This window comes from Myxocyprinus asiaticus, chromosome 8 (genome assembly GCF_019703515.2).
Source record: "Myxocyprinus asiaticus isolate MX2 ecotype Aquarium Trade chromosome 8, UBuf_Myxa_2, whole genome shotgun sequence".
NCBI classification, from domain to species: domain Eukaryota; kingdom Metazoa; phylum Chordata; class Actinopteri; order Cypriniformes; family Catostomidae; genus Myxocyprinus; species Myxocyprinus asiaticus.
Genome location: NC_059351.1, coordinates 18385219 through 18404948, shown reverse-complemented (window position 1 = coordinate 18404948; position 19730 = coordinate 18385219). Strand labels below are relative to the sequence as shown.

General features: G+C 36.4%; 1 protein-coding gene across 1 annotated transcript; it reads right to left on the bottom strand.

Moving 5' to 3' along the window:
• Nucleotides 1-380: 380 nt before the first annotated feature.
• Nucleotides 381-8875, bottom strand: blzf1 (basic leucine zipper nuclear factor 1). The gene is made up of 7 exons (XM_051705328.1): nucleotides 8775-8875; nucleotides 7813-7910; nucleotides 7241-7677; nucleotides 5380-5579; nucleotides 3867-3995; nucleotides 3505-3721; nucleotides 381-2509 (listed from the first exon to the last, which is right to left on the bottom strand). Exons 2-7 carry the CDS (start codon nucleotides 7835-7837, stop codon nucleotides 2324-2326), a joined length of 1194 nt encoding a protein of 397 aa, XP_051561288.1. The 5' UTR covers nucleotides 7838-7910; nucleotides 8775-8875; the 3' UTR covers nucleotides 381-2323.
• Nucleotides 8876-19730: the final 10855 nt, after the last annotated feature.

Below are 19730 nucleotides of genomic sequence, written 5' to 3'. Positions count from 1 at the left end.
ATAATTTTGGGGGAGAGACATGTTCGTCGTAAAATTATCACAATGTAAAAAAAAAAAAAATCTTTAAATGGTTTTAAAAACAGGTAAAACATTTAATGCAAAATTTAACTTATTTCTTTCTTTTGATTTTTGAGTAAAATGTGACCTGGAAATGACAGGTTTTGTGAGATTCACTCAATGTTCAAGCACAACATTTTAAGAACACTATAGATTCAACTCTGTGTTCAAATCAGCTGCTACTATTTTAAACTAGCACGTCTTTCATTTGCTTTTCATCTAACAGAATCACTAGATGTACAACATTCATTATTTGCTCTATGACAATTAGACAGACAAAAGTTTCTTAATTAGTATAAGAGGGAAAACACACTAAAAACAAATCTGTTTGACTCTGGAAAATTTATTTTGGTCATTTGAAAAGAATATTGTAGAGAAAATATTACTAAAATGCTTTTAAAAAGATTTTAAACACTAATTTGCAGACAAAAAAAAAAAAAAAATTTGTTGCCTCATCGTCAAATACAGAAAGATAAAGTTCAGCTGATGAGATGCTTAAAGTATCAAACATGTTAAACTGCAACTCCAGTGCAACTGCAAACATACACATCCACAATACTGCGCAACTGAATTCACTGCATCGTCCATGTTCACTCAACGAGTGAGAATAATTAACCCGAAACAATGTCTCCAAACACTACAGTATAAATACATCCTATGGCATAGTCAGATAAACAAGCTCATAAGCCGAATTTGTACAAAACAAAGCAATATGCATAACAGATATATGGAAGATAAACAGTCTCAGCATCTTTCCAATATTAAATCTAAATGCTTTAAATTTTACAAGATTGAATCAGCAAATCACAAGATAACTCAACACAAACAATTTAACGGGATCGTTCACCCCCCAAAAAATGAAAATTGTGTCATCATTTACTCATCCTCATGTTGTTTTAAACCCGTATGATTTTACTTTCTTCTGTGGAACACAAAAGGAAATGTTCAGCAGAATGTTCACGCTGCTCTTTTCCAAACAATAGTAAAGCTTTCAGTGAGTAACAACTCAAATTTGGATCGACGACTCAGACAAATCATATGGACTACTTTAATGATACTTAAATTATGTCCTTTTATGAGCTTGGCAATCTCTAGACACTGTCTGCTTTCATTGTATTGTATTGTAAAGAGCAACTTGAACATTCTGCTAAACATCTCCTTTAATGTTTCATGGAAAAAAGTAAGTCTGGTTTGGAACTAAATGAGTAAACATTGTAAGTAAATGACAAAATTGTAATTTTGGGGAGAACTGTCAATTTAAATAAATCTTTACAGCTAAATTGCTCTGATCTAAGATTCTCAAATATTTTTTCAGTGTCAAATACACGTTGCCATCCATTTATGACATTTGACATTCTCATTTACTCACCCTTGTGGCATTCCAGGTGTTTACGACTTTCTTCTGCAGAGCACAAATGAAGATTTTTAGAAGAATATTTCAGATCTGTTGAGCCATACAATGCAAGTGAATGGTGTCCAAAACTTTGAAGCTCCAGAAAGCACATAAAGGCAGCATAAAAGTAATCCATACAACTCCAGCGGTTAAATAAATGTCTTCAGAAGCAATAATCTTCATGCATATCACCACCTATTGGGCAGGGAGGAGAATTACAGTTACAAAGGACTTAAATATTGATCTGTTTCTCATCCACACCTATCATAACGCTTCAGAAGACAAGGATTTAACCACTAGAGTCATACAGATTTATTTTATGCTGCCTTTATGTGCTTTTTCAGCTTCAAAGTTTTGGATGCCATTCACTTGCATTATATGGATCAACAGAGCTGAAATATTCTTCTAAAAATCTTCATTTGTGTTCTGCAAAAGAAAGAAAGTTGTAAACATCTGGGATGCATTCAAAGCTCCACAGGTGCACCGGATGTGCGAATGAGAAGTTACTGGGTGTCTTGAGTGATTTTTCTTTGGTATTATGGTGAAAATAGGTAATAAAAGTAAGACATCATGTGGTTCATAAGATTTGATCTAATGAGAAGATAATTAGCAGATAGAACTCAGAATGCAACGAATAATACTGAATGATAACTGTTTCAGTACTCTAACATTATGGAGCGTATTGCAAAATCCATTTTCCATCATACCTTTGATCAGTAACTATAAAACAAACAAATGCTTTAGTTTAGAAAATCTCAGGCAGAAGGTAAAAGTAAAAATATGAACTTTGAGTGTCAGTCAAATAGAGTTTAATGTTGATCTATGAGTTGTTCTGACCATTTATAATATAGTTTGACCCGCAGTACATCTGATCTATAGCACAATGAGTTCTCCGTTACAGCGTTCACAGCAGTTGAAGGTGATGTTCTCATAGCGGGTGTATGGGTGAAATCGGCCGATGCTTTTCTTATTGGGCAGGAATGGAGAATGTACCGGGTCAGATGTGGATGCGTCACCTTCCTTTTCAGAGCAGGATATAGGGTCCAGACTCCTGAGGACCTGAAGAGAAATTATGAAGGCTTTCAATGAATCTTCACTAACCTGTCAACAAACACCAGAGCACTTCATTGGAACCATCTATAGAACTAAAAACTATTGTGATTTTCCTCATATTTTTATTTTGGTGGTCAAAAGGAATATTCAGGGTTCAATACAATTAAGCTTAATCGACAGCATTTGTGGCATAATGTTGAGAAGCACAAAAAATAATTACGACTCGTCCTTGCATCAATTCTTCTGTTAAAACTCATGTATTATTTGAGCTGTAAAGTTGTTTAAATCGTAATTGTTACGGTAGTTACGTCGTCATGGCAACTAGGTAGTAAAATTAGCTATAACTTTACACAGAAGAGGTAACTAAGTGATTTTATCACACTAAAATCATGTTAACACATATTTTGTTTGTCTTGTGGCTATACTTTTGAGACAGTGAGTATTTTAATGTTTACAGATTGCCCCCCCATTCACTTCCATTGTACGTTCTGGACTGCCATTTAGAAATCTGGAGAAAAAGATAAACTTCTGATGATACATTTTCCACTGAGGTAAAAGCTATTTGAATACATGCAAGTTGTGAAAGATGTTTTCTTCAGTAGATGATTTGTAAAGGCTCCGATTCACTTCGTTCTTCACTCAGCGCTAGAAAGAAGCTCGAAAGAGTTGAGAAACCACCGCAACAAACTCACATTTGTTCTTACTTCGAGTTCGCTAAAAATACTGTATATTGGCGCCTTACAACTTTGATTTTCTGGGGAACGCACATACTGATTGCACGCTTAAGTCGCTTTGACTTAAATCATGATTTGATTCACTTAATCATACTTGCGATAAAATTTAAACCATGTGTAACGTTGCAGTTCCAAATAAAGTTAAGCGTTTTGTTTACTCGCCAATGCCAGTTTTTGGTGGGTGTAAATTTTGGATCCAATACAAATCTCATGGTTCCACAGGAAATATGATAAAGAGCTTGTTACAGAATGCTCTTAGCCTGGTACCTTCTCTGCCATCTTCTCAGCTGGTGTGTTGCAGAGTTCTGAATTCTGCATTTTCTTTACACTAGTGCTGCTCACATTGCCCAACAGATGAGAGTTGATGGCATCAGCGAGTTTGTGATTGGCTACCGCGAGTTCACCGGTGCTAAGCGGCTGTGCGCTGGGATAATACGTCTGCTGTCGACCCCACTGCAACGAGACCAGCAGCTGCTCCAGAGACCTGCAGAACAGAGGAGAAACACAGCTTTAACCATCAATACATGATCAGAAAAAACATTTTCCACAAATAATGTTGCTAATATACCATCATTACAGCTTTGTTCATATCATTTCTCTTTGTCAGTGTGTGTGTGTGTTTGTGTTACCTGTGTGTGTGCATCATATCTCTGGAGAACTCATCTCTCTCTCTCAGTAGATCTTGAATGGCACATTGAGCATCTCTGGTCTGACGATGTAGAGCTGCTCTGGCATTGGTCAGTTCCTCTGCCATCACCCTACAGGACAACATCAAGCACTGTATATGTAATGAACGATAATGTATAATATCAGGGTTTGACAATAAGGCTGGTTTGGGCCAGTTGACAGAAGTGCAGCGTTATCGCTAAATCTTACATTCACTGTGTAAATGTGTTGTTATGCCTTACAAATGTAAAACATACGCATTTCTTTGATGTATTCTGCTGATTTACACTTTTCACCAAGGTAACATTATCTAGCTAGGTTTTGTTGAAATTGCGGGAATGTGACTTGTGATAATCTTGGAAGCATCAGTAAAATGGCTTGAAAATAATGTTTGCATTGTATGCCGTCACTTTCCAGCAAAGGTAGTTTTTTCTAAAGAAAACATAATATTTAATGAAAATATATATTTTTATTTCTGGCACATACACACATTAAAAAAATAAAGGCAAGATTTATGCATTTCAATCAAATTAAATTGCGTAATCATTAATAAAAATAAAAACAATTTGTTTTACATTTTATTAATTTAATTTTCCAATTCAATTTATGAAATTAAAATGCGTAAATCTTAAAAACAGGCTCATATATATTTTTTTATTGTACAGTACATACAAAAATACATTGCTAATATACAGATTTCCTGATTGGATTTGGGTACATTTCAGCTATAATATCCATTTTGCTGACATATGAAATTAATTCTAACTCAGTACATTATAAAAATATTAGTTACAAAAAATTAACAACATGGCCCAAACTATTCAGTTTAATTGCTACTTAACAGATATATAATTAACACAAAACTAAAGTAGACTTTAGAATAAAAGTAAATGATTGATCTTGGGATTTTAATAATCTATATCTTGACTGTTCAAATGAAGACTGCGATAAATCGGAAAATTAACATTTAAAATAATAACATTTTCATTTTTTATAGTGGGGCCTGTAAAACGTTGGCAGGGCAAGTTAAAATGGAAACTACCGGGCCAACATAAAAAAAAATCGAAACGTTGAGCCTTGAATATACAATTACATATAATGCATGACTGATTTTACTCATCAAAACCCAAAAATTATATTAAAAAAAAAACAAAAACAAAAATTAAAAAAAACACCATACATTTTCACTGAGAGTTTTGGGTACAGTATTTTTTTTTTATTAAAAAAAAAAACTTAATTGTTGTAAAAATTAAGTAAATAAATGCATAACAATCCTCTCGTTCCAGGAAGATACAAAAATGATTAACATGAAAAGATGAAAGCATATACTTTCTAAGATATTTAAGATGTTGAGAAAAATTAGGCATTAAAAAAAAAAAAAAATCAAATAAAACAGAAGCAAAAAATTTTTTAATAAATAATACAAATAATTCACCAAATGTGAACACAGCACGTTTCTCATAACGTGTGTCTCACCTGCTGGCGAGGAATTTGCTCCTCCAGACGTCACACTGAATGCTCATGCGCTCCAGCTGCTCGGCGGTGTGTGCAAGGTTTCGTCCCAGAGCCTCGTTTTCCAGGATCAGCTGGTTTTTCTCTCGTGCGAGCCGCTCAAAGTGATACTGGAGATCATCACCAACTGATGCCACCAGCAGCTTCTTCAGCTCTCTGTTGACCTATACACACACACGAAACACACAGGACATGAATGAACAGTGAAGGACACATATTTTAGACATTACTAAATATTTTACAGCTGAGCATTACTGGGGGCCTGGGTAGATCAGCAAGTAAATTTGCTGACTACCACCCCTGGAGTCGCAAGTTCGAATCCAGGGCGTGCTGAGTGACTCCAGCCAGGTCTCCTAAGCAACCAAACTGGCCCGGTAGCTAGGGAGGGTAGAGTCACATAGCGTAATCTCCTCGTGGTCGCTATAATGGCTGACTCTCGTTTGGAAGGATGCATCCTCCCGAGGTCAAATTTGTCGTCCGCATACGTCAGAGGCTGTCTTGTTTCAGAAAAGCGAGTAGCACACTTCGAATGCAGCCTTCAAATGCGTCCTTCTTTCACGGGAATTCAGAGGATGCATGAGGTGTATCCTTTGTGGGCACTCATAACCCACAATACAAAAACAAATTAAGCCAATTTGCCTGTAAATATGATGTTCAAAACGCAAGTTATGTTAATTCCCAAGTTGAAGTTCCTCAGTAGATGGGTGCAGAGTATTTAATATGTATAATTATATAATATATAATTAAAATAAAGTATTAGACTAAAAATACACCTGTAAAATCTATTTTCATCATTATAACTCTCCTAAAATGTACATCATGCATTTCCTTCTAAAGGGACTTTGTTCCCTTCTCACTCAAAGCGCTCCCGCTTGTTAAAGAGTGGCGTGCTGTCATAGCAACCATGTTACGTTCCATTTCCATTTGTCCTACAAAGGCCGTCTCGTTTAAATGAGGACACTCGGTATACTGCAGCCTTCAAAATATGGCTGTCTTTGAAACGAGACACAGCCAAAGTGTGGTTCTCGGTGGGGTGTGTGGTGAGTTGTGCGTGGATGCCGTGGAGAATAGCGTGGGCCTCCACACGTGCTATGTATCCGCGGTAACGCGCACAACAAGCCACAACAAAACGAGTCACTATGCCACCACGAGGATTTAGAGTGCATTGGGAATTAGGCATTCCAAATTGGGGAGAAAAAAATAAATAAAAAGCTGAGCATTACATAAAAAAAAAAAAAAAGAAAACAAATTATCACTATACAAATTTATGGAAATTTCCATGACAGGAAATCACACATTTAAATTTAAATTTAAAGGTTTTCAGTGAACATGGGAACCCTGATACCACCCTTCACTATGGTAATCACAATGAATCACAAAAAATGCTTCCGCCATGTAATAGTTATTTAGTCTAACTGTATGTGATTTTATAGAAGATTCAAGACTTGACGGATTAATTTAGTCAAAATGATGTGTGGTCACAGGCAAACAGCCTTTTATAACAGCCTCAAATGTGGCTCATCCAATCAGATTTAAGAGAACTACAAATTTCATTAGTAAACAAAACTGTTCTAATTGTACATTTGAATGTAACTGAGTATTTAATAGGAAAAGAGAGAGAGAGAGTGTGTAGTGATATAAGATACTTGAATCTAGCACAGCTATATAAAACATTGTTTGCCTGGGACAGCAGTTAATTACACCGCCAATCACCAATCAGCGATATACATTTTAAAAAAAATTCGTTTCACAAAATAATCTCGCCACTGCAGTGTAGTTTTTCATATGTTGTTTAATAAAGCATTGCTTTATATGAGTGTCTCACCTCTGTCTGCACACGCAGCTGGTTTGAGAGTCCCTCTTTATCCTGCAGCAGACGCCGTTCCGAGTTCTGCAGTTTCTCCAGCGCACACCTGTAATCCATGGGTTCAGAAGAGGGTGAAGGTGGGCGCTCATCCCCATGCTGAGGTGACCCTCTCTCATCACCCTTACCCTCAGTGTGAAGCCCTGTGCGTGCGCTGCGGGTGATAGCGGACCGGGGAACCACGATCCTCACAGCCTCCACCTCTATGCATGCATCTCTGCTCACCTTCCCCAGGTGTAAAACCCCCGGTGACTGCTGTGATGTGACAGTGGCCCTGGGACTGAGCTTTGGAGTGGCGATCTTCAAGAGCGGGGCCTCCGCAGAGATCTCAGGGGCCATCGCCGGTTTGTCTGTCTCCATGCCATCACCGGGGCCGCGGACTGCCACAACGGCTAAACCTGAAACAGCGGATATCTGCTTTAGAGCGTTTAATTAGCTGAGAGTGAAGCTGCATTTGCATACATGTGAAGTTCAGGTGATGTTTAAACTAGGTGATGTTTAGATAGCAGGAATGTAAACAGCATATTTTTCACCTTTCATGGCGACTTCAACAGACATGACTGCAGAGGACTGTTATGTTACAAGCAGTCTGCCTTTGAATCTCTCCCAGTCTACACGCTTCCTTTATAGCCTATAAGGGAAAAAACATTTAACTAAACATATGCCAACATTTTTTTTATTTTTGTTGTGAAATACATGCGATGACGCTTAAACACTGACAATTTTTTTTTTTCTCAGTCAAATGAATATTGCACTTCGACTTTGTCTCAAAACATTTTAAGCACACCTATGATGTTCAAAAATTATTACATGTACATTAGTGTTATTTAGTGTAAACAGCTAACCAGATCAAACTTTCATTTTGGATTTGATAGATTAATGAGGGAACTACTAGTACAAAAAAAAAAAAAAAAAAAAAAGATTTAGAGATCCATGTTAATAAACGTAGACATGTTCTGTCTAGCCAGATCAGATTTAGATTTGATGCCTAAAATGCCATCATAGCCTTACCTTTGTTTACATTAATTCATAATATTATTCTAACAAACAATCAAAATTAGTGAGACGTGTATGTATACAGTAAATCATGAATTAAACAAGTTTTATGTTACAGGTCAAACTAGTATGCAGTAACAAACGCTGACATCCACTTAGCTGTTTACACTGGTTAAAAACGAAACTAGATAACTTACCAGTGAAGTGAATAAGCGTCTATAAAGTGAATGTCTCATAGAAATATTAAGATTATTTTTTCACAACATAAACAAGAGATGATAAACAAAGTTTTTGACCTTTGCTCTTTGTTTATCTGAGTAGTTTGTTTATCTGGTTAATTTGTGGCCTGTTTGCGTAAGAAAACAACCGGTCAATAGTAGATAATAAACACGAGTGATGCTGTGTTAAACAGAGATATAAAACGAAATAAATCATGAAAACATTAAACAAGTTACTAAATGTCAATTAATGATATTTGATGGTGAATTTGGCCACGTACCTCACCGCCTCTCGCAAGCGGTGTCCATGTTGAAAGCGGAAACAGTTGAAGAGAACGGAACGGATGTGTTCGGTTCATGTTTCCAAGGGAGGCATTATGTGTCTGACACTGCCATCGGTTGTTATGGGTGTGACGTGTGAGGTAGGTATAGTTATAGTATAGTATACCATGTGACTCAATCAGATCCATAGTTCCCTATGTCGTGAATCCGTATATCGTGAACAAGAATGCGGGCACTGGCAATGTTACTGATCCACTGAAAATTTGGGACACTTATAGCGTTGCCACTTTTGAAGTTTTAAAATAAGGGACACTTAAATGGGGGGAGGGATCACGGCCCCTAACCATATCCTCCACGTTTTTAGCAATAAATGCGTTGAGCACTTTGCTGACCCATTACTTATATATATATATATATATATATATATATATATATATATATATATATATATATATATATATATATTATAATTTATATTTTAAATATATATTTATTTTAATTTTCGATTATTTGTCTTCTTTATCTTATGTATACATTTTGGATGGTTAATATATATATATATATATATATATATATATATATATATATATATATATATATACAGGTGCATCTCAATAAATTAGAATGTTGTGGAAAAGTTCATTTATTTCATTAATTCAACTCAAATTGTGAAACTCGTGTATTAAATAAATTCAGTGCACACAGACTGAAGTAGTTTAAGTCTTTGGTTCTTTTAATTGTGATGATTTTGGCTCACATTTAACAAAAACCCACCAATTCACTATCTCAAAAAATTAGAATATTTTGACATGCCATCAGCTAATCAACTCAAAACACCTGCAAAGGTTTCCTGAGCCTTCAAAATTGTCTCTCAGTTTGGTTCACTAGGCTACACAATCTTGGGGAAGACTGCTGATCTGACAGTTGTCCAGAAGACAATCATTGACACCCTTCACAAGGAGGGTAAGCCACAAACATTCATTGCCAAAGAAGCTGGCTGTTCACAGAGTGCTGTATCCAAGCATGTTAACAGAAAGTTGAGTGGAAGGAAAAAGTGTGGAAGAAAAAGATGCACAACCAACCGAGAGAACCGCAGCCTTATGATTGTCAAGCAAAAACGATTCAAGAATTTGGGTGAACTTCACAAGGAATGGACTGAGGCTGGGGTCAAGGCATCAAGAGCCACCACACACAGACATGTCAAGGAATTTGGCTACAGTTGTCGTATTCCTCTTGTTTCGCCACTCCTGAACCACAGACAACGTCAGAGGCGTCTTACCTGGGCTAAGGAGAAGAAGAACTGGACTGTTGCCCAGTGTTCCAAAGTCCTCTTTTCAGATGAGAGCAAGTTTTGCATTTCATTTGGAAACCAAGGTCCTAGAGTCTGGAGGAAGGGTGGAGAAGCTCATAGCCCAAGTTGCTTGAAGTCCAGTGTTAAATTTCCACAGTCTGTGATGATTTGGGGTGCAATGTCATCTGCTGATGTTGGTCCATTTGTGTTTTTTGAAAACCAAAGTCACTGCACCCGTTTACCAAGAAATTTTGGAGCACTTCATGCTTCCTTCTGCTGACCAGCTTTTTAAAAATGCTGATTTCATTTTCCAGCAGGATTTGGCACCTGCCCACACTGCCAAAAGCACCAAAAGTTGGTTAAATGACCATGGTGTTGGTGTGCTTGACTGGCCAGCAAACTCACCAGACCTGAACCCCATAGAGAATCTATGGGGTATTGTCAAGAGGAAAATGAGAAACAAGAGACCAAAAAATGCAGATGAGCTGAAGGCCACTGTCAAAGAAACCTGGGCTTCCATACCACCTCAGCAGTGCCACAAACTGATCACCTCCATGCGATGCCGAATTGAGGCAGTAATTAAAGCAAAAGGAGCCCCTACCAAGTATTGAGTACATATACAGTAAAAGAACATACTTTCCAGAAGGCCAACAATTCACTAAAAATGTTTTTTTTATTGGTCTTATGATGTATTCTAATTTTTTGAGATAGTGAATTGGTGGGTTTTTGTTAAATGTTTGCCAAAATCATCACAATTAAAAGAACCAAAGACTTAAACTACTTCAGTCTGTGTGCACTGAATTTATTTAATACACGAGTTTCACAATTTGAGTTGAATTACTGAAATAAATGAACTTTTCCATGACATTCTAATTTATTGAGATGCACCTGTATATATATATATATAATTTTTTATTTATTTTATTTTATTTTTTTCCCTTCACCTGTACTTGTCATTATGATTGTATTCATACATTGTTTGATCTTACTGAACATTTATATAGAAAAAACTCCACAGTTTTACCACCATTTGTGGACTTTTCAGACGGTCACTTACCACACCCTCCACAGTTTTAGCACGTTTTAGCACAGTGTGTGGACTTTTCAGTTATTATATTCAATTGTGATTCTCAATAGATTATAATTTCTGTTATAATTTTTTTTATATGAAAATCAGCATAAATTAAAGGCAGCGCAACAAATACTGCCATTATGTATAAATACCTTTTTTAATTGTATTATTTTAAAACATAATACAATATTCATAATTGCAGTATTTAAATAGAATTTTAATAATAATTTATATTTTTTCCCATTACAGTAATAAGAATGAGACATTGGAGAGATCTGCTCAATTGTCATAAAATGTAATCTTAAATTATTATTGTAGGTCCATACTATGCAATTGAATGGTGAACAGAATTTTGAAGGTCCAAAAGGAGTATAAAAGTCATCCGTAAGACTCCAGTGGTTAAATCCATATCTTCTGAAGTAATATGATAGGTGTCAATTAGAAACAGATCAATATTTAAGTCCTTTTTTAACTGTAAATCTACACTATGACTTTCTCTTCCACATTCAGCCTACTGGTTGGGGGTGGTCAAATGTGGAGTTTGATAGTGAAAAAGGACTTAAATATTTATCTGTTTCTCACCCACACCTATCATATAAATTCAGAAGACATGGAGTCATATGGATTACTTTTATGCCTCCTTTGTCATTTTTGGACTTTCAAAATTCTGGTCACCATTCACTTGCATTGTGAGGACCAACAGAGCTGAGATATTCTTCCAAAATCTTAATTTGTTTTAAAAGTAAAAAAATTCATACATATTTGGGATGGCATGAGGGTGAGTAAATGATAAGAGAATTTTCATTTTTCAATTTAAATTGTTGGGTGAACAATACCTTTAATCCATCCTTCATAGAAATAAAAATGGTTATTTTTAGGACTGCCCATTCCCTAAGCTTTGCCCACATCAACTCATAACTCACTATGATGCTGTGAACTCTATTGCCTTTGCAATTACATGAATCAATATGTAAATAAATTAATGTTAAGGTATTAGCTATAATTTACCTTGGAGATAATGTAGGTGTCCGTGCTGATGTTATACATGTTCATCTGGCAATTTATTTAAAGATTTTTTAAAAGGAAAGAAAAAACACTGCGTGTATCCTCTCTGTGTACCTCGTGTCACTATTACAAGTTATCCAGCAACAATGTTTTTTAATTTGTTTTGGATAATTTCTGTAAAATTCCTCTTAAATCTATTCAAACACACATTACTCCCACAGACTCTCGTTGAAAAAGCAAACGCTTGTCAGAGAAATGGTGCACGGCACCAGTTGCTAAGATTGGACTGGTCAGAAATACTTTAAAGGCAGGGCTTAGCAAAGAGTCGATTTAAAAATTCATTGAATTGGAAGGTGCACTCAGGAATGTTTTTCTCATTAAAAATGTTTTACTCCTAAAGAATTAGATAATCATTTTTAAACATATGTATAAAATCATGAGCACTCGCATGAGATGAGGAATACAAGTCATATCATTAGCCTGATAAAAGCTGTTTAAATCTAAATGGAGAGGGTTCCTTCATGGGGGCAGCCACGTTAGGATCGCATGACCAGTTCAATACTACTTTTTAGTCTCAGTGACTGCCCTGTTATTGTACACTTTCACTCTTAGGTAATTCAGAATATAATAATTAAAATGATTAAGAATATATAACAGGGGGACCTGGGTAACTCAGCGAGTATTGACGCTGACAGTCCCCTGGAGTCGCGAGTTCGAATCCAGGGTGTGCTGAGTGACTCCAGCCAGGTCTCCTAAGAAACCAAATTGGCCCGGTTGCTAAGGAGGGTAGAGTCATATGGGGTAACCTCCTCATGGTCACGATTAGTGTTCTCGCTCTCATTGGGGTGCGTGGTAAGTTGTGTGTGGATCGCGGAGAGTAGCAAGGGCCTCCACATGCTGGGAGTCTCAACGGTGTCATGCACAACGAGCCACGTGATAAGATGCGCAGATTGACAGTCTCAGAAGCGGAAGCAACTTAGACTTGTCCTCTGCCACCCGGATTGAAGTGAGTAACCACGCCACCACGAGGACCTACTAAGTTGTGGGAATTTGGCATTCCAAAATGGGGAGAAAAAAAAAATGCATAACAAATAATGTCATTCACACAGTTCAATTCAATTACATCATATACTACATGTATTGTGGCAACAGACAAGTAACGCATTTAGACAATACAAAAAGTGGCTTTAAAATGGAAAATATTGTTTGTTTATTTTAATTTCATTGAACATAACCCTATTATTGGCCTACAAAAAATGTGTCTCAAAATCCATGCATTTTGTTGTGCTCCATCCAGCTGTCATTGAGAGCAAGAGCACAACATCTTTGGAAGACTGTGCTGCCTGCCTGCTCTTTGGTTTGACGCAGCGTGTTGCCTGTACAGCTGGAGTTGCGCTGACTGCCCTCTACAGCATCAAGGTGGTACATCAAACTTGAACTGCTCTGATAGAAGGAACATCCCCTTTTTGTGCATAATTTTGTTTTAATTAATCACACTAAAATAATGCGTTAAATCAACAGCTCTAGTTATTTTAAATTTTTTATCCAATTTTGTGTAAAAAACTAATTTGTCAGTCCAATCAAATAAGCTTTCAGTTCATTCACTGGAAATGGAAGTTTAGGTCAAGCATTGCATTGCATTGCGAGATACACTATTACACAGAGTCACCTGACAAATGTTTGACAAATGCACAGCATACATACTGCAAGATAGTAGTAGTAGTATGCTATTTGCATAATGTATATGGTGCCTTATGGTGCACATAAAATATGCTCAAGTGTCCATATTTTGTTTGTTTTTCAAGAGCTGTTTTGTTCGGTGTACCTTTTATAGTGGCAGCAAAAGCTCAATGTGTGGCTCTGGACCGCTCCGATCAAACACACGGGGCCATCACTGACGACAGCGACATCTGGCTCTTTGGTGGCCATCACGTCTACAAGAAATTCTTCAACCAGAACAAATACGTGGGGCATTACCAGTCTTTGGACATGCAGAACCAACTTGGTGAGCTCATCTTCAATTTTCAGTTTAATATTTTAAGTTATGACAGTGTTTGCAAGGCAGTTCTGTGTTGATATTCCTCAGTTTTTATTCTACATAAATGACTTCATTCCACCTACATCTTGTAGCTCATTTTAGGATTAGTTGTGCAATAGTTTTTTTGTAAGTTTTTTGGGAGATTTTTTTTAATTTAATCTTAAATTTCTACATGAAATTCTACAATTTCTAACACATTCCACAGAACCAAAAACTAATACTTAACACTTATGTTGTCGACTGTTTTTTTATTTATTTTTTTACAATAATAAAAAAAATGTATTTAATCCAATTAAGAATAAAATTCCTTGACTTTATTCACATATGTTATCTGAAAACACAAAAAACTTGACCATTTTCTTTACATTTTATTGGTTTTATTTCACTTTGTTAAATTTGTTGTGTTCCCTGTCAAAAATGACCTGCCACTGGAAATGAATTAATTAGACTACAAAATACAAAAATATTCAGTGTTCAGGAGCAAACCAATCCTTTCGATGAGCACATATGTGGATGTGTGTTTGCACATGCAAAGTCCTCAGACATGTGCACACACACACACACACACACACACACACACACACACACACACACATTGTTTGTTGAGTGCCCTCTTGTTCATTGTCTTTCCATGTACACTCTTTGAGGAATATTTCAAGATCTACTCATCAAATTATGTTGCTTTGGGCTCATTTGAATCAGGATAGTCTGTTGTAAGTTACAATATGTCATTGTCTATGATAGGCAATATGTATGTTTCGGGAAGTAATAAGGACAAAACGTGACAAAAAGACACTTCTGTTTATTATATTTGTGTGTGTCTGAGGGAATTTCATACACTAATACTCACTGCAGTTTGGCCTCTGACTGAAACAAAATTTGCTGATTGCAGTCTACTAACTGAGACCTTTCCAACGATAAATAGCACATGGCTATCTCAGCAGTTCTAATTTGTCAGTAAATTAAAAAGCATTATTTAAGAATTGGTAGGATCTGCTATATGCATTATAAAGTCCATATTCTAGGCTTTAAAAACGACACCTATTTTGTTCAGATCAAGCAAGTGGTTATTCATTTATTATGTAATTATTAGTATTATTATTATTCTGCTGGGAGTGCCCTCCACTGGCCTGGTATAAGCTCAGTTCAGTTAATCTTTCTATCAATAATAATATATATATATTTAAATATGTTCAAAAAAGGTGTACAAAACCTGTCATATTTAATAAAAAAGATGTTGATAAAAAGATCTAATGCAATATCTTGTGATAATATATTCAATTTGAGAGACTTATCCGGTCATTTTTGATAGGGAACACAAAATGTGTTAGCACAAAACGATCACAACACAAGGGTTAAACTTACCTAAAACGTAAATGCTATTTTTGCTGCCTCGCTAGTACTGATATTTCCTTCAGCAAATGCAAATCCTGTTTTAATCCTTTTTAATGATTATGTGTGTGGCTTTGGAGAACAAGACAAGCGTGACTGTGTATCCTGTGACGTAGGTTTGGACAGGACTAAGATGATCAATTTGGCGTATCTGTTTGGCAGCAATTACCCTGAAGGTGTTCCAGGGGTGGGATATGTCACAGGAATGGAAATACTCGACGAGATTCCTGGTGCTGGATTAGAGCCACTCATGCATTTCAGGGCAGAAACATGTCAACATAATTCAGCACTTTCTACAGTGGAACACAAAAGAGATGTTTTGCAGAATGTTCTCGCTGCTCTAGCCATACAGTAAAAAGGGAATCAGTTGATTTTGTTTGTGTTGTCTGTAGTGAGTGGTGGACTGAAGCTCAGGAGAATAAGAAACTGGCCATTAATCCCAAAGACACCAAAGTGAAGAAGAAACTGAGAAACTTACAGCTTCATCCTGGTTTTCCAAACCCCATCGTGGCTCAAGCATACCTGCAGCCCACTGTTGACTAATCAGTTGCCTCATTCAGCTGGGGGCACCCACACCTGGAGCTAATTAAGGAATATCCTTCACAGTGTTTCTAATATAGTAGTAACAAAAGTGTTTGTAGTCACTTTGTATACACAAGTTTAAAATGCTCTGAAGTGTTTCTTGACCAGTCTTAAGTCGTTTCGGTTGGAACAGCAGAAAGACGGAAGAGACGTTATGGCCCATTCTAAAACAGCTTAATACTCAACAGGTGAAGTACATCTATTATTGAGATTACATAAAGCTATTTCAAGAATCTCATTGGTCTAAAACCCCAATTCACATAGCTGTATATTCATGCGAATTTGCTACAATCATGAAGTGTTTTATCAATGTTGCATCTTTTTCGAACTTGTAATTTCAAGTTGAAAAACTCAAACAGAAACTTGTCGGCATAATGTTGGAATTTGTTACATTTTGTCCAGAAGAAGAATTGGGTCATGGATTTTTAAAAAGTCATAGAAAGTTGATATAGAAATAATAATTGTATTATTTAAAACTATTGTTTTATGTTCTGATTAGCTGAATGATAGCCTTAATGATCAAACTTGATGTAATATATTTATTTACATTTACACTTGACTCCTGGTCTTTTGTGACTGAAAATCGGTGTGTTTGTATCTGTGCAGAAGCAGCTGTGCATCGATTAATTCTTCCGTCTGGAGCAGCAGGAGCAGCAGTCCATCCGCAGTCAGTGTCTGTGAGAGCAGTCATTTGCCTCAAGAGAAAAAGAACGAGATGAGGAAGGTGAGGATGATAAAGGGACCTCTCCAGCTTAACAAGTCAAGAATGCAGCCTCCCATCAGGGCCTGGGTGGAGAGGAGGCCCCTGGTGCTGGGGGGGGCCCTTTGCAGGAGGGTTTCTGGGGTCAGTGGTTCATGTAAACACCCCCACAGACACGCAGGAGGGCGGGTGTCACTATGGTTTCAGCACGTTTCGTGTTCGAGGGGACAACAAGAGGAAGAGGATGACGGATAGGACGAGGAAGAGGAAGGAGCAAAAACAAATGACAACAAACACATTTACTTATAAACAATATATATTTATCGAACGAGAGACATCGGTTTGGTGTAGATGATATTCAGTGTGAATTTAAAGGGATAGTTCACCCAAAAATGAACATTTTCTCATGATTTACTCATCCTCCTGGCATCCCAGATGTGTATGACTTTCTTTCTTCTGCAGAACACAAATGAAGATTTTTAGAAGAATATCTCCGCTCTGTAGGTCCTCACAATGCAAGTGAATGGGTGCCAAAATTTTGCAGCTCCCAAATCCACATAAAGGGAGCTTAAAAGTAATTAATATGACTCCAGTAGTTAAATCCATGTGTTCAGACATGATATGATAGGTGTGGATGGGAAACAGATCAATATTTAAGTATTTTAATCATAAATTCTCCTCTCTGCCCAGTAGAGGGCGATATGCACAAAGAATGTGAATCACCAAAAACAGGAGGAAAATGTGAAAGTGAAATAAATATTGATCTGTTTCTCACTCAAAGCTATTATATTGAGTTGTCTGTCTCTGGAGTACTTTTATGTTGCCCTTATGTGGATTTTGGAGCTTCAAAGCACCCATTCACTTGCATTGTATGGACCTGCAGAGATGAGATATTCTTCTAAAAATCTTCATTTGTGTACAGCAGATGCAAGACAGTCATACACATCTGGGATGGCATGAGGGTGAGTAAATGATGAGAGAATTTTCATTTTTGGGTGAACTTTTCCTTTAATAATGTGTAATTTAATGAAGAAACTAAGTGTGTCTTGTGTTTTTCAAAGGACAGATTTTATAAATGATTAACTATCATGCTGTATATTTAAGGTAATTCATTATGGACCCTTTTCATATTTCCAGGTTTGGAATGCATAAGGGTAATTCTGTGTCAACTTAAGGTTCCCAGCTCATAATTTTGTTTTTGAAAAAAAAAATAAACATATTTCCTACTGAAAGATAAACATAAATGATGATGACAGTCAAAATATGAATTGCCATGGATCAGTTTTACTGTGTAACACATTATGTAGAGGGGGGAAAAAATGACAATTTTCACATATGACTTTGAAGCAAAAGAGTTACAGTATATAAAAATAACCTTAGAAAGGTGGCAGCATCCTTATTTTATTTTTACACAGAGGTAGGTAGGTCTATTACTAAAATCAGTTGACTTCAGCACCCCATGTTGCATCATATGCCAATGGAGTGAGTTCAAAAATGTGTTGTTTTTCCAAAGTTGTAGTGCCTGTTACTCCAGAAGTATTAAATATACCTTAATACCCTTTTAGTTTCTGGTTCAGAACAAACATTCATTTTGTATGTTCATAGCGATATGGGGCTTTCATTGTGGCTCCATCTGTAAATTCTGTTAAATTCGACCCATTTTAAATGGTTTTAATACCAAATGTGAGTCACATGGCATGTAGCTAGTTTTTCTTGTCCAACAAAACAAAGGTCTAAAGTACAAAGAAATAATTTTGAAACAAGAAATGTACCTTTATTTATTCACAATAAAACAATAATGTCAAAATCTCGATTTACAGTAGTCCAAATGATCAAGAATGAGTGACACATGTGGCTCTTCGGTTAGTGCAATAACTTTATCTAGTTTTTACTCTATATTCACAAAGAACAATAAAATTGGAAATTAAAATGTAAACTTATTTTGTATAGCGCTTTTGATAAAACAAATCATTCCAAAGCAAATTTACGAGATTGTTCATAACGGTTTAAGCAAAAAAACATCTGCACAAGTAGATTTTTGGCCATAACCCGATTTTGTGTTGCACATAAACACCTTTACCTGCGTTCTTACTGGCTTATCCAATGTACAATGTACAAAGTGTTGTGCACGTGACTGTTTACATTTTGACGTCAAAAGCAGAGACTAACCTGATTATTTCAAATGTTATGTAAACTTTTGTTGTCTGATTTTTGAACAATATGATTTTGATAATTATCAGCATGTGAACACACTCAGTGAAACATTCCGGTGCTGTTATACGAAATCTCGCTTTTTTTAACGCTGTCTGTCCAATCAAATTAGTGCACTAGAACTAACTGTTCTATAAAGCTGTATGCCATTGACATAACAGTGACATAACAGTTTCCTAATGATATCACCTAAAGAGAGCGTGTACAGGGAGAATAACAAAGGGCCCAATACTAAGCCTTGCGGCACACCATACTTGTTAGGTCGCAGACTGGTAATCTTCACTTTGAGTTTTTTAAGGGTTTACTTTGTGTAAGTTACTCCTTTTAGTTAGATAGTGTATTACTGCAGTTTCATAATCCATAGTATATTAAAGCCACCCTCACGGTGTCTATTGAAAACTGTCAATACATTGCTCTATAAAGGTGCTCATTGGTCATGATTGAAGAGTGTTATATTGATCTGAACCAAACACAATCTAAATCCCTGCTTCCAGAACGCGAGCCACAGATTAACTTGATCATCGCTCAGTTATGTTAGGCTGTAATCTGGGAAATATGTATGTGTGAGAGAGAGACAGTGAGAGCGAGAGAGGGATTCCTGGCCTTGGAGTGTCTTGTTTACTCTTCCTTTATCTACCAGTCCCACTGGATCAGATGGGTTCCC

Bases quoted from the DNA above. Each gene is read 5' to 3' on its own strand.
- blzf1 (XM_051705328.1), bottom strand. From the start codon at position 7,837: ATGTCTGTTGAAGTCGCCATGAAAG. The intron at 3,996-5,379 runs GTGAGACACACG...GTTGTCCTGTAG, and splicing joins AGCAAATTCCTCGCCAGCAG to GGTGATGGCAGAGGAACTGA. The intron at 3,722-3,866 runs GTAACACAAACA...TCTGTTCTGCAG, and splicing joins GATATGATGCACACACACAG to GTCTCTGGAGCAGCTGCTGG.